We start from the raw sequence: 14,199 nt of genomic DNA, 5'->3' as shown, positions 1-14,199 counted from the left end.
ACAAAGCCACATTTGGGTCACACCTAGAGTGGGTGAATGCAGGGCTTAAATTCTCCGATTATTTCCTGGGACTCGGGGCTTCTGCCCTGTGGGTTTGAAAATATTGACCAGAGCTCTGCTCCGGACAGCTCTGGTTGAGTTTAAGCCTTAGATGCATGTACGGTCGTTGCTAGTTGGTTCTAGCATGGCTTCCCTGGCTGGTGTAGGCAGGTTTGTTTAGAAAACAATCCCTCCTGAGGTTCTTACTACCACAATGGGCCTAGGCTATCAGGTTCTGCCTAGGAACCGTACACCCTCCCTCCTCCAAGGACATTTCTGGCTCATAGACAAAATGTTTGTGGGCCTGATTCTCCACGGCTTTGAATCTGACTGCACAAGCTGCATGGCAGTGAGAGGTGGGCCCCAGAAGGCTACCAGGGAAATAGGGCTAGCACCCTGGTAGTTGGGTCTGGCTTGGAGCTGGGGATTAGCCTGCATGAGCTTCCAGTGGAATACGAAAATACAGGGAAAGTTCTACCTACTGCCAAGAAAATTGTTCCTGCTTCAACTTCCTGGAAAACCAGACCACTCAAGATCACAGGGAACCCATTTCCCCCAAAGATACGTTGCCACAGCTGCATTAGAGTTAACATTTGAGGTTCCTTTTTAATCTTCTCTCTAGTTGCCAATCCCGTGCCACTCTATGAATGTCTCTTAGATCCACCAAAATCAAAGCCAGCTACTAAGCACTTATGAGCAACCATACCGAAGCACCTAAACGAGGAGATTATAACCAACGAGGAAAAGCTTTGTTTTAAACGTATGAGAAATACGATGTCCTTTTAATTTAAAACCCCTCCGTGGGCTTTCAGGTCAGGCTGCCCTCTAATCCTGGTGCCCCCCATCTAGCATAATTACCACCCTCTTTAAAAATCATCGGGGCTCGCGGCATCTAGCTTCAGAGATTCCAAGGCCAGAAGGGACCATTGTGATCACATAGTCAGACCTCCTGGAGAGCACAGGCTATAGACTAAGGATATGCACACCATTGTAGCTACAGTCATTCCTTTACACCCGAACACCCACTAATGCTGCACCAGCACAGACTGGGGCATACATTGGTGCTGCTGAAATTGGTACTAAAGCCAGCTGCACTGGGACGTCATTCGGGGGTTGAGCCAGTGTCACTACATCATTGCAGGGTGGATTTCCTTAGTATACACCAGGGATCGGCAACCTTTGGCACACGGCCGATCGCGGCTCCCACTGGCCATGGTTTGCTGCTCCAGGCCAATGGGGGCTGCTGGAAGCGGCATGGGCAGAGGGATGTGCTGGTCACCGCTTCCCACCAGTGGGAGCCGCGATTGACCGAACCTGCAGACGCGGCAGGTAAACAAACCGTCCCGGCCCACCAGGGTGCTTACCCTGGCAGGCCGCATGCCAAAGGTTGCCGATCCCTGGTGTAGATAGTGTCCTAGTTGTAGAGTGGGCTCTGCAGCAAAGGCCGTGCTCATTCTCTTTCAGGGGCTGAGCTGGGATTGGGGTACATTCAGGTCAGGTCTACACAACGAGCACTTTACTGGCATAGGAATACCAGGTTACCATGCTGGCAAAGCACTGCTCGTGAGGACACAGCTATACCAGCGAAGCATCACTGTGTACTGGTACAGTGACACCACCCCCAGGAATGAAACAAGCTATACCAGTAGTAGTGCAGGTCTGCCAGTATAACTGCATCTGCTCTAGAGACCTCTGCTTGTAGAACTATGCCAGGCCGGGAATCACACCGCTTCACAGCTATGTCGGCAGAAGCCTGTAGCATGTCCCCGGCCTCAGGCTGTCAAGAGACACATTTCTGGGCTCTACCGGCCATTGGCACAGGCAGACTGGAGCCGGCCTGCGGGAAATGCGCCCACCTTCCCGTCCAGCTCTGGGGAGTCCTCTCCAGGCAGGTTTTGCAGGGATCTGGCATCTCAGAGCTGGTGGGATGGCTGGGCTACTCCCCCACAAAGCTGGGGGTGGAAAATAGCAAAATGGGCCCCTTGGTGCTGTAATCTCCCCTTTCTGTGTGTGGGGGGTGTGTGTGTGTGGGGTAGCGGTAAGAATGGAGGTATCTGGCAGCGTGGCCCCAGTGAAGCACTTCTGCTGAAGAGCGAAGCGTCTGGAGAGATGTCCATGATCTCTTGGGCTGCAGTTTCCAGGGGGCCTGAGCCCCTGGATAATTTCTAGGGCACATGGGGACCCACACCCTGATGGAAGGACTGGACCATTAAGCTCACAGTGCTCCCTGTCCCCTCGCAGGGTTATTCCTGCAAAGGGGAGAATGGGGTCCTTATTGTTTTACATTCATTAATCACGAATAGTTGTTGGTGTCCCTGTAATACTGACCTTTGCTGGTGCAACTGTGTGTCAAATCCACATGGGGGCGCCAGGAGTCCAAAGCTTTTAGTCCAACTATTCCTAAATCCATTTTTCAAAGGGAGATTACAAAATGAAAACATGGGAGCATTAAGCGTCGCAAGGGAAAGGCAGTCGTTCCTCCCACGTAATTGAAATCGCCCATTAACTCCCCTCAGGGTCCAGGGGAACCAGCTGAATGTCGGATAGGGTCTATGTTGCCCTCTGCAGCCCTTTAAAATACACTTACATGGGAAAAATCATGCAGCTGAAAATGATGTTTAAAAGACACATTTCTGTGATTTGATTGTTTGTGGCACCCCTCAAGAGCTGGCCTCAGTGGGGCAGCTGGGGACAGAGGAAGGACTAGTCCTCACTTCCTGACCCCACGCAGGTAGGCTACAAAGCACGTTGGTGAGACCTCAGAAGAGGGAAGGATGGGGATCTGATACACGTTCGCATGAGGGCTCCCTCTCCCTACGTAGTTCTGGTGTTTTTGTCCCCAGAGTATCCAAATAACAATGGTGGAACCTGAGATTGTCCCTCACGCCCTCTTGCTTTGGATTAGCAGGGTCATCTGCCCTGTCATTTAAGCCACGCTTCTCTCCTATCCCACTAGGATGAATCCATTTAAAAATCAAAACAATCACCTGTCCTCCTAGCTGAACGGAAGCATGAGCTCTGTCTCTCCAGAGAGATGGCAGCCATCCCAAAGCCAAACATTCTCTCCTGGGATTGGGAGAGGTGCCTGTCCCCATGGGAAGTTCTCCCTCCCCATCTCTGCTCCTTCCTTCACAGTCTGTGGGTTTGTTTTTCACTCCTTCTGCTCTTCCTGGCTCCATTTCCCACCCTCCTTTCTCACTGGAGTTTCTCTCTTTCCCCCCTCCCTGCTCCATTTCTCCCAATCTCGCCTATGCAGGACAATACGTGATTTCAAGTCAGCCATTAGAATCCACAACACAGGAGTGGGGCCTGCTCTGTGCTCCAAGAACTGTGCTGCGGGGAAAGTTTTCCTTCCACCTGAATTCTGGCTAGTACCCAGGCCTATCAAAACTGACGTCCCAATCCCATCTCCTGGAGAGCAGGGAGATGATGGTCATTGGCAGCTGAGTGCAGGGCGCACCCCAGCAAGAAGGCACAGAGGACAAGGAATGAAGAACCAGAGAAAGAAAAACATGATCCCTCATTGTGTGGGTGTGATTGATATCTCCTTGTAGGGATTTCTGAGGGGCTCATTTGGTGGCTGTTTCCTCAGCAGGACGCATCATTAGAATTGGTTGAAATGTGTAAATTTAAAGTTTTCTGTTATTTTATCAAAAAATTGGAAAGCAAAAAGTTTTCAGGAAAAGTTTACAGTTTTGGTAAAAGCTTTACCAAAGAACTGAACATTTGTACCAGAAATCGTTTTTTTTGAAAATTAAAACTTTTTGAAAATCAATGTTTCAGGTTTCTGTTTTACAATAAATGGGAAATTTCAACGAGAACCAAATAACCATAATTTCCCCCCAAAAGTTTTCTGCAAAAAAGTATATTTTGACCAGCTCTGGCCAGAATCCCTTCAAAACACACCCAAAGCTCTTGCTCACGGCGAATCATGATGGTGATTGCCCCCATAGCCACGGGTAGTAGACATTCATCTGTCCTGCTTGGAGTGTGACCTTGCTCGTAGTCCTTGCAAGAAGAGGATGAAGTTTCCAGTGCTAACAAGGAATTATCCTGTTGCATCCTACCTAACTGTGAGTTCTTTGTGGCAAGGTCTGGTTCGGGGGCCTGGAGCACATGACTTATGAGGAGAGGCTGAGGGAACTGGGATTGTTTAGTCTGCAGAAGAGAAGAATGACAGGGGATTTGATAGTTGCTTTCAACCAGGGCCGGCTCTGGCTTTTTTGCCGCCCCAGGCAAAAAAGCCGCCGGCCGCCCCCCCACCCTGCGGAGCCCTGGGAAGAGGGCGGCGAGCCCCGGCGTGGGCTCCGGTCTCCCCCCGGCGGCCGGGGGGAGGGTGGCCGGAGCCCTGGGAGGAGGGCAGCAAGCCCCGGCGGGGACTCCGCTCTCCCCCCGGCCGCTGGGGGGAGGGCGCCGTGGGGGGGAGGGCGGCCAGAGTGCCGGGGGGAGGGCGGCGAACCCGGCTGTGGCCCCGCTCTCCCCGGGGGCCGGAGCGCCGCGCCGCCCCCCTCCAGGTGCTGCCCCAAGCACAAGCTTGGTGGGCTGGTGCCTGGAGCCGGCCCTGCTTTCAACTACCTGAAGGGGGGTTCCAAAGAGGATGGATCTAGACTGTTCTCAGTGGTACCAGATGACAGAACAAGGAGTAATGGTCTCAAGTTGCAGTGGGGGAGGTTTAGGTTGGATATTAGGAAAAACTCTCTCACTAGGAGGGTGGTGAAGCACTAGAATGGGGTACCTAGTGAGGTGGTGGAATCTCCTTCCTTGGAGGTTTTTAAGGTCAGGCTTGACAAAGCCCTGGCTGGGATGATTTAGTTGGGAATTGGTCCTGATTTGAGCAGGGGGTTGGACTAGATGACCTCCTGAGGTCCCTTCCAGTCCTGATATTCTATGATTCTTTCTTAGGTATCTGCACAGCACTTTGCACAGTGGGGTCCTGACCCTAGACTGGGGTTCCTAGGTTCTATCGCGATACAAGTAATAAATCAACATCATTTCCTTTTCAATAGCTTACAAACATAGTGGTGCAAAGACACATCCACAGAGCTCAGGAACACCCTGCTGTATGATATGCCTGGAAGGCATCAGCCTTATCTTTTCTACCGGTGTGGCTCCATCTCTGGGCCCTGGTGCTACTAACCTGCCCCCTCCCCCTGTGACCTCTCCCTTTCCGACTCGCACTCCCTGGCTAAGGTGTTCTGGAGCCTGGGTTGCACGTGCCTCGAGGGAAGGTTAGAGTGAAGTGCGCTGGGCAGCTTCACTGGAGTGTGAATTTCAGGATCTTGTTTGCATTCATTACACTCCCATTAAAAACTGGCTGGCTCAGCCCTGGGCAGGACTGGTCTGAATGTGCAGCTGATCCTCTGTCCCTGGCAGCCTCTGGGAACACACTCCTGGCTGTGCACCTCAGGAGTGCTCGCCGGGACACAGCCAGGCAAGGGACTCCCTGGCATCTGTCTCCTCCCAGCCCCGGGCTCGCTCTCTGCATTCTCGCTCTGCCGTTGGTGTCTACCTGTGTGGTTTGCAATGGCTGAGGATAAAACTTTCCGCTACGGACTCATAGTGCTGGGCTTCTTCCTGGTGATGATTGGGATGTTCATCATGAGCGTGGACAAGCCCCAGGTCTACATCACCTTTTGCACCCTGGGGGTTTTAACCATAGCAGTGGGGATCACCTGGAGCATGTGTCAGTGCTACCCCAAGGTAGGGCCGAGTCTCTTATCTGCGCTTTCTGGCACAGGGGGGATACGGGCGGGGCACTGCAAGGCATCTTTGGGAGCCAAAAACCATCCACAGGTGCTTAACGATAGTAGCTGATGGCTTAAATTCCCATTGAGACAGCTAGCTGCCCTGCTGAGGGATAGGTGGTGCAATGCTTAAGGCACCAGACCAGGAGACCTGGGTCCTATTCCCATCTCTGCTATTGACTCACTGTGCAGCCATGGGCAAGTAATTTAACTGCTCCATGCCTCAGTTTCCCCATCTGTAAAACGAGGATAGTGGTACTTACCCTTCGTTCCAAAGTGCTTTGAGACCCAGGAATGAAAAGTAATAAGTCTTAGTATCCACTAGTAATGATTGTACAGTCACTGTAAGGCTTGGCCCAGCATTCCTTCTCTCCTTTGGCAGCTGATCTGTCACCAGTCAGTGCTTGTGGCTGGCTCTGGGATATTGCTGAGTGTATATGTTCCATTGACTAGCTGGCAATTTCTCCTGGGTGTGTAATGCATTGCTTCCCTCGAGAGGGGCTTGGGAGCATCAAGGGGCTTCGGAAGATGCCCTCTGCCACAGTCAGGCAATTCAGACTAACTTTCAAACGGGCATTTAAAAGTTACCAGAACTTTGGGTTGGTTTCAAAAAGAATACATGAAATAACTGTGAGTGGAGCAGGGAAGAGAGGACAGACACTTCTTCTGCCTTACTTTCTCCACCTGGCCCACGGCACCTCCAGTTATCTCTGTGCATGGGGAGCAGACACTTTGCCACTGTCCACGGAAGGGGTTAGGGGGATTACTTCTAACTGGTGTTACAAAACTGTATACCCTTCCATCAGTTCAAAGTGCTCCTTAATAACTAAGAGGAGATGCCCCCTAAGGACACACACACTTTGTTTTTCTATCCCCAAAGAGCCTGCTTTCTGCCAGGTTTGGCTTTAACCCTTAGGATGCTAAGACAGCTGAGGAGGCTGGCTGCCATATCCGGAGAGTTACAGGTGCAGCAGGCACAGGGGAAGCTGGACAGGGTGTCTTTCTTTTCTCTGATCCAGGGATAAAACCCCGTCAGGCTTCACTGAAAGCAGTGCCGACATTCACCGGGCAGTGCAGTGAATCCCTGTTGCTAATGAAAGAAGGAATCATTTAAAAGAAACTATCCTGTGTGTCCCAAGCCCTTTGCTATACCTCTCAGTGACAGCTGCAGTGTAAATCATTGCTGTGAAATGATGAACAGGAATCAAAGAATGAAGAAAGCCTTGATTCATTTCTCAGGGTCGCGGTTTGAAAGCCACCCCCAAAATCCACCTTGATAAGGATAAGAAGAGAGCCCCCTCCCCAACTTTCAGCCGGTGTCTTCACTGTCTGCTTTCCAAAGGGTTCCTTTTGCCTTCACAGGACTCTTGAAACAAGTTCTTTTGGGAGACACGTAACAAAGGGGCAGGCTGGTGCAGCAGAAATGTTTTCACGCAAGCAGCTTATTGAACAGATTCACGACACCGTGAAAGAAATTCGTAGAGTAGGGGAAGAACTGATCTTTTGCCTAAGGAACAACACAGCTGTGTAAGTGAAAGGTACAGGAGACAGCCAGGAAGGTGCTGGGAGCAGGAAGCGTTTACTTATTGCTCATCCATGGCTGATAGGTTTATATAAAGTTGTTTTAAATTCAGTTTAGATTAAGGGAAAAAGAACCCCTAGACCCTGTTGAATCCATACCCAATCCCCAACCCTTTGACTTAGGTGGGTCATTAAAACCCCTTTCGGAAAATCTCCTGGTTAAAGAATGTTGATAGCGCAGTAAAACAATTTAACTCCCATCCTCTGAAGAAACATCAATCCAAGAACACTATTTTCCCACTGGAAACAAGACATTAGCTCTAGGGTTATGGCTGTGGTCTAGAGTCCCTGAGCGATGCAGGGATACCGACCAAACTCCTGGTGTAGACAGCGCTATGTCGACAGGAGGGCTTCTCCTGTCAATGTAGCTACCACCTCTTGCGGCGGTGGAGTACGGACCGCGACGGGAGGTCTCCTGTTGGCGTAGGTAACATCTGCACTGAGCAGTACAGCAGTGCCACTGCAGCACTGTATGTGTAGACAATCCCTCAGTGACGCAGTAGATCTGGGCCTATGACAGTGCATGTTGAGACACAGCATGGGGTGGGGGGGGGCAGAACTGGAGGTTATAGCACAATGAGCTGAAGGGTTCACCTGTGACAAGGATCCGTCTGCAGAATTTTGTATTATACGGTGTCTTTAATTGCTGGTAATTAGGCCTTTTTAGCGTCACCGAGAGAGAGAGCTGTAAGCTACAGAGTTTGGATCTCGATCCAGACTTCCTGAAGGTTGGGGCGGGGGGGGGGGGGTGGAGGGGTTGGCTCTGGGGCTTTGGTTTGGCCCAGAATAGCGATAAAGGCCAGCCATGAAGTTTAGAACTAGATCCAGTCCTCAGAGTCTGTAGGGGCGTGGATTGGGAATGCTGGGAATCCGACCCATTGGGCCCATCCTTTCCCAGATGATGTCTCCATTTCGGGACCACAGCCTCTGGGCTGCAATAACCCATTCAAATGTCCATCCCTCTCTGGGAAGAATCCTACCTCTCATCCCCCAGCGCTCTGGCCACCAAACATGGCTCCTGGAGGGAGGGGAAAAGCCGTGGAGCCCCCAGCTTCTCCTCAGACTGAAGTCCATGATGAAGCTCTGACTCCCTTGAAGGGCCCCTTTGGGGAACGGCCTGCCTGTCTCTGAAGGGGCCTGCCTCCCCTCAAGATCTGCCATCGTTTCTGATGGTGCTGAGGGTGCCCAAGCTGCTGCTGGGATTTGTGCTTCAGAGTCTGCAGGGCCACCAGTTGGCCCAGTACAAGCACGCTCTCAGTTCCATTTGGAACGAGTTGGCATTTCTCTACCTGCCTCCTCTGTGCCTCAGAAGGCAGGACGCCCATTGTCATCCAGCAGGATGGCAGGACTGAGCATACTATTGGTGACATAATTAAGTCCCAACCCAGCCAGGCTCGAGGTTCTGAGCATGCTGCATGGACCACTGAACACTCCAGACCTTTCACGACTGAGCCCCTGTTGTGGTTCTTCTTATCAGCCGGAGTTTCCTGGCCAGGGGAGCAGCGTGCATATTGTCTGTTCTTTGTAAATGTGAGCTGGGGGCTTAGATACCTCTTCCTTGGCAGTGTTTTGGATGTAAAAATACCTACTTAAAGTGCCAATGAAGTGTGATGTCACCGCTGGGAAGGAGTTAATGATAGCCCCACGCCAGGGAAAACTCCTCCTCCGCTGCAGGAGATTCACCCTCTTTGTTCACATTCAGAGGAATGATTCATCCCTCTTTTTTTCCTCCCCCCAGATAACATTTGTCCCCATGGAGACGGAGTCCGAGAAGTTCCTGTCACGCAAGCCTGCTGTTTCGATAGAAAATGAAATTCCGGAGAAGAGCTGGTATGTTGGAAAGACCCCAGGCTCCCAGCCTCAGCTCAACAGTTTGCAATCTGGTTTTTAATGAGCGCCTGAGCTTGTACACAAGGTTATCTGTGTGCCTCCGGGACGAGGGCAGGGTCTGAAAACCCTGGCACGAGGGAAGGCTAAAAATATTTCATCTAAAAAAAATTAAAAAAAATAGTAAGCTGAGGGGGGGGAAAAAAGCAGCGGCTTGTCCTGGGACTGAGGGCTCCGTTTCCATGTTCTTTCAACCCTTGACTACATCGCTTCTCTCTGATGAGGCTGCCAACAGTGGTGTGGAGGAAGGGAGGGTGGTGTGACCTGAGCCTGCAGTCCTTTCCCAGCTAGACATCCCACTGATTTCAGGCCTTTCCCAGGCAAAATCCCCCACTGAAGTCCTTCTCTGCTGTTCTGATGGTGGGCCTGTTCTAGTGCCTGTTGAGTGAGTGCCAAATCCTGCAGTCCTTTCCTAGCCAACCCCCCACTGAGTCCCCCACGTCAAACTGCCATCAACAGCAGCAGGGACGTACTGCAGGCTCTCTCAGTAGGAACTAGACTAAGACCAATAGTTAACGTCAATGCCTCTCAGCTGGGGGTGACTGTTGGTCACTACAGGCAGGCTCCAAACCTCCCCACCGTCTGGGGAGTTCAGATGTGGGGATCTGGGTGTGGCCCCTCTCTAATACAAATCTGCTCGATGTGACACGAACATGCTGCTCTTCCCTTTTGTGGCATTTTATTCGTTTCCTTCTCAGCTAGCGATAAAATTCCTGTGTCTAACCAGAAACTATTGGAATCCAGTTAAATGGCAGAATTTAATAGCGTCCCTTCCCCTCTTTTTCCCTCACCCCAGCTCCCAGACTCCCTACACCAGCCAGGAAGAAGCTAATGTCTATGAGAAAAGCCTGCCATCTTATGAACAGATCCAGAGGAAAGCAAAGGGCTCTATGGAGTGTCTGGGGATTCAAATGACCCCGCTCCTAGGTGACTGTGAGCTCAAGACAAGAGGATGTCCCCATCCCTTTGTACAGGCCAAGGCTGAGGTCCACAGGATCTCAGAGAACAATGGAGAAACCTACAGAGATCCAGCAACCCACATGGTCACAGCAACCATCAGCAGGTAGGTGACCTTGAGGATCTGCTATAGAGCAATCCAAAGGGCAGTAAAGTTGCACTTATGGAGATTCCCACATTACAGACATAACAATAGACAAAAAATAGGCAGCAGATACGGTGATCAAATCCTTCCAGCTAGATACATCTAACCGGAACATGCCTCCCGAGCTGCTGGATGCGCCAGGGACCCGTAAGCTCTTTGGGCCAGGGACTGTCTCTTTCTATGGGCATGTCTACACTGGGAAAAAATAACCCATGGCGCCGAGTCTCAGAACCTCAGGCTTGTGTTACAAACAGCAGTGTAGGTGTTCAGACTCAGGCTGGAGCTCTAGCTCCGAGTCCCTCCCCCCCTCGCCAGGTTTCAGAGCCCGGGCTCCAGCCTGAACTCAAAACACCGACCCTGCTGTTTGTAGCCCTGGTGCGAGAGCCCGGATCCAGACCTCATGTGGGCATCCTGGGAGCGATTGCAATGTAAACAGCAGCAATGCAGGTAGGAAACAGTGCAATCCAGTGCAGGTAGGGTGCACGGCTGTGATGCTGGATGTTCTGGGCACATCCCAGGCCCATCAGGAGACTAGTGACATGTGACAGCAGCACAGCACGGGAGGTGGAGGTTCAGCAGCAAAAGGGTTATGGCAACTGGCTTCCTGCTTAACTGCTGTGGTTGTGAAGCCAGAGAGCTGCATGGGCCAGCAGGAACACGGTGCCTGGTGACTGGCAAACATCTCTGCAGGCAAATGATGGGGCGTGAACTTGCTTGTCAGACACTTCACACAGAGTTAAACATTTTAATATACAAAAGTTAAGAGGGAAGGTACTGTACATCTGGGGTCAGGCTTGGGTTATGAGGGATTACAGGTATCGGTTGTAAGGATGAAGAGATACATACATATCACATAACCAGCATAGACCCAGATTGGGGTGCGGGATTTTTTAGAGCATCAGTGGATAAGGGGGCTTGGGTATGCCACCCATGGAATGTATTAAGAGTCCAAGTCAGTCTCAGTGTAGTGAATAAGTACAAGGGTGGGGTGCGTCCCTTGGTTCGTCAGAGAAAGAAGTGGGTTATTTCCTTGGTCGGCGGTCTCGATTACTCAATGTGGTATTGACGGTGTCCTGTGAGGTGTTCCATAATTTAGGACACTCTGAGTTCACATGAGCCTAACTAGGTGCTGCAGCTTTCTCTCCTCTCCCAAACACAATTCAAGGCCAATGCAACGGGCTTTCTCTAGCCCCTTATATGAAAAACATAGCCCGGCCTCATGAGAACCTGAGCCATCACCCACTGAAGTCAAAGGAAGGGGTGTTTTTTTGGAAAGGGGAAGGTTTTCCAAATGCACCAAGGACAATTGGGCAGCCAGGTCCCCCTTTGTGCCTTTGAAAATCACCCCCTGCACGATTAACTGCAGGATTCCGGCCTTTCCTAACCTTCCTGGGGGATTGCAGGGTTTCATTTCCCTGCTTTAAAATTTGATTAGGGAAGGCAACTTCCTTACACTGTTATATGTCTCAATAAACAAATGTCATTCCTCAGAGTAAATCCATGTTCCCAGTTCAGAGTTTCAGGCAAAGAGACACCTAACTACTTCTTCATTTAAAGACTTCAAGCAAGGCGTACAGACGCCATGGTGATGGGCTCAGTGTAAGTAGCTGGATTAGAATGGTCAGAACAATAAATCCTGTCGATCCCTAAACTGCTTTACAAACGCTACTAACCGATTGTATGAACTATTTATGTAGGAATCAGTTGCCACACCCCCTTGCTGGAATGTGGCCATCTCTGGCGTAGAACATGGTGGCTTTTTAACGTGTCCATAAGCAACACTATTCAACTGTTTAGGATGAGAGGTGAAGAGTATCTTAGCCAATTGAAATGACATGGGGAGGTTAACTGGGTCATTGCCTTCTGCCTAAGTGACATGCCCTTGGTCTGCTTAACTATTTCTGGATAATCAGTTAGTGGCTCACAGCAGGTCTATCTACTGCGTGATGAAAAAAGAAGAACAGGAGTACTTGTGGCACTAAAAGAAGAACAGGAGTACTTGTGGCACCTTAGAGACTATGCTCTAATAAATTTGTTAGTCTCTAAGGTGCCACAAGTACTCCTGTTCTTCTTTTTGCGGATACAGACTAACACGGCTGTTACTCTGAAACTTGTGGCACTAAGTCTCTAAGGTGCCACAAGTACTCCGGTTCTTCTTTTTGCGGATACAGACTAACACGGCTGCTACTCTGAAACCTGTCATTATGGGTGATGAAAGGAGCTCTGAGCTCTCTATTCTCCATGAACCACTGGCAGGAGAGCCACCGGAGTCTGATTATGCCTGTGCCAAGATTTACAGCAAGGAGACTGTCAAAGGACACCGTGAACTGTGCAAGTTCTCCTTGGAAGCTGCTGCACAGCAGATGAAGGAGAGGAGGAGGAGGGATGGGCAGGTGGGCTCTTCTGAAGGTACCAAAATGGAGAGATTGGGCTCCCTATGTGTACAGTGTCAGAGCCTCACCTGACTAGTGGCAACTGAGATCCACAATGGGGAGGGGAAATAAACAGAACAACATCATTATGAAAACCAGGCACAAGTCAGCTAGTGAAAGGAACACCATGAACCCAGCTTGATTTACTGTAAACCCCATGGCCAAAAACACAAAACAGGGAAACGACAGCACAGAAACCAGCCAGTAAATGAATCCGTGCCCTTCAATGTACCTTTATGCCATTTTCAGCCCATCAGAGAGGTCCCACAGTGCAGCGCCGCTGGCTTCCTTCCCGGAGGACACTGACCTTCCCTCTTCTGAGGGATCCACCTCCAGCAGCCTGTTTCTGGGGGGATCCACCAACTCACTGAGGAATCCACTCCCATCACAGGGGCACATCCAGAAGCCCAGGTCTGAGCTTCCTTGCTATGAAGATTTTGCCCTGATTGATTCACCGCTGGCAGAAGGGTGGCATCCAAGCCAGGAGCAAACACCAGCCCTACCCCAGAACTACTTGTCTGGGGTTGCCTCAGCAAGACAGTTTGCATTGGTCTCAGCTCCTGGCTCAAAGGCAGCAGAGTCAGGAGGGAGACAGAGTGTGGAAGAGGATGACATGTATTATGGGTTAAAAGAGGGGCCAGAGAATTTACTGATAGCGGATGATTTTGTCTTTGAGCCAGACACCTAACCCTGGAGAGGGGAAAGTGACTGTCAGAGACAGGTCCAAGTTGCAGAGCTCAAGTGCTTCTCAGTATCCCCAGTGCCTCGCAGATCAGCCCTGCTCAGACTGGGGGTTGGGGGCAGCTTGCTGGGAGGCCACAGCCAGCTGCAGGGTTTGTGGCTGTTCGGTCGGGTCCTGGCTCCTGGGAATGCGCTGGTTTGTAGGGGGAAGATAGGATGTTTGGAACATTAAAACAAGGTCTGATTCATTACTGAAAACCCAGCCTGTCTCCCAATCATCTGTAGAACACGACTGTTTGGAGAGCTTTCGGAGAGCAGTGAATGCCCCACGGGCCAGTACTCTGCATTCACTTCCCCCTCTCCTGTACAAATTTAGCGGCTGGCCCACCTGACATGGAGGCTGCAATCCTCCATGCCGTGGGTACTGGGAGTCCATTGGCATCAATTAACAGGCCTCCTCCCTGCACCCAGGGAGCCATGTTTTAAAGGGGGAGATGTCGTTTGGGCCCATAAAACGTGCACCTGTAATTTTGTTCCCAAGCCCCAGCCAGTTGCACTACAACGCTCAGAATCCGGGCACCAATCTGTTTGGGCCCACGGCTCGGTCTTTGGGCCCTGAATTAATGGGAACAAATGTTACGGGTATCCAACCAAACGGGCGGCCAGGGCTCAGGCTGGCTGAAAATGTAAACTCCAATGTCCAAAAAAGAACGCAATGGTTTTTTCGTTTGCC

General features: G+C 50.9%; 1 protein-coding gene across 3 annotated transcripts; it reads left to right on the top strand.

The window, feature by feature from the left end:
• Nucleotides 1–5,447: 5,447 nt before the first annotated feature.
• Nucleotides 5,448–13,728, top strand: BSND (barttin CLCNK type accessory subunit beta). Of its 3 annotated transcripts, none has more exons than XM_054037947.1 (4): nucleotides 5,448–5,658; nucleotides 9,103–9,194; nucleotides 10,048–10,314; nucleotides 13,035–13,728. In XM_054037947.1, the coding sequence occupies exons 1-4, from the start codon at nucleotides 5,563–5,565 to the stop codon at nucleotides 13,471–13,473; spliced, it is 894 nt and encodes a 297-aa protein (XP_053893922.1). In that variant the 5' UTR covers nucleotides 5,448–5,562; the 3' UTR covers nucleotides 13,474–13,728. The 3 variants fall into 3 exon arrangements, with proteins under 3 accessions (XP_053893922.1, XP_053893921.1, XP_053893923.1); XM_054037946.1 differs by having other exon boundaries at nucleotides 5,448–5,739; XM_054037948.1 differs by lacking the exon at nucleotides 5,448–5,658 and adding an exon at nucleotides 7,989–8,013.
• The last annotated feature ends 471 nt before the right edge of the window (nucleotides 13,729–14,199 follow it).

Source organism: Malaclemys terrapin, chromosome 8, assembly GCF_027887155.1.
Source record: "Malaclemys terrapin pileata isolate rMalTer1 chromosome 8, rMalTer1.hap1, whole genome shotgun sequence".
Taxonomy (NCBI): domain Eukaryota; kingdom Metazoa; phylum Chordata; order Testudines; family Emydidae; genus Malaclemys; species Malaclemys terrapin.
This window is presented reverse-complemented; position numbering and strand designations above follow the sequence as displayed.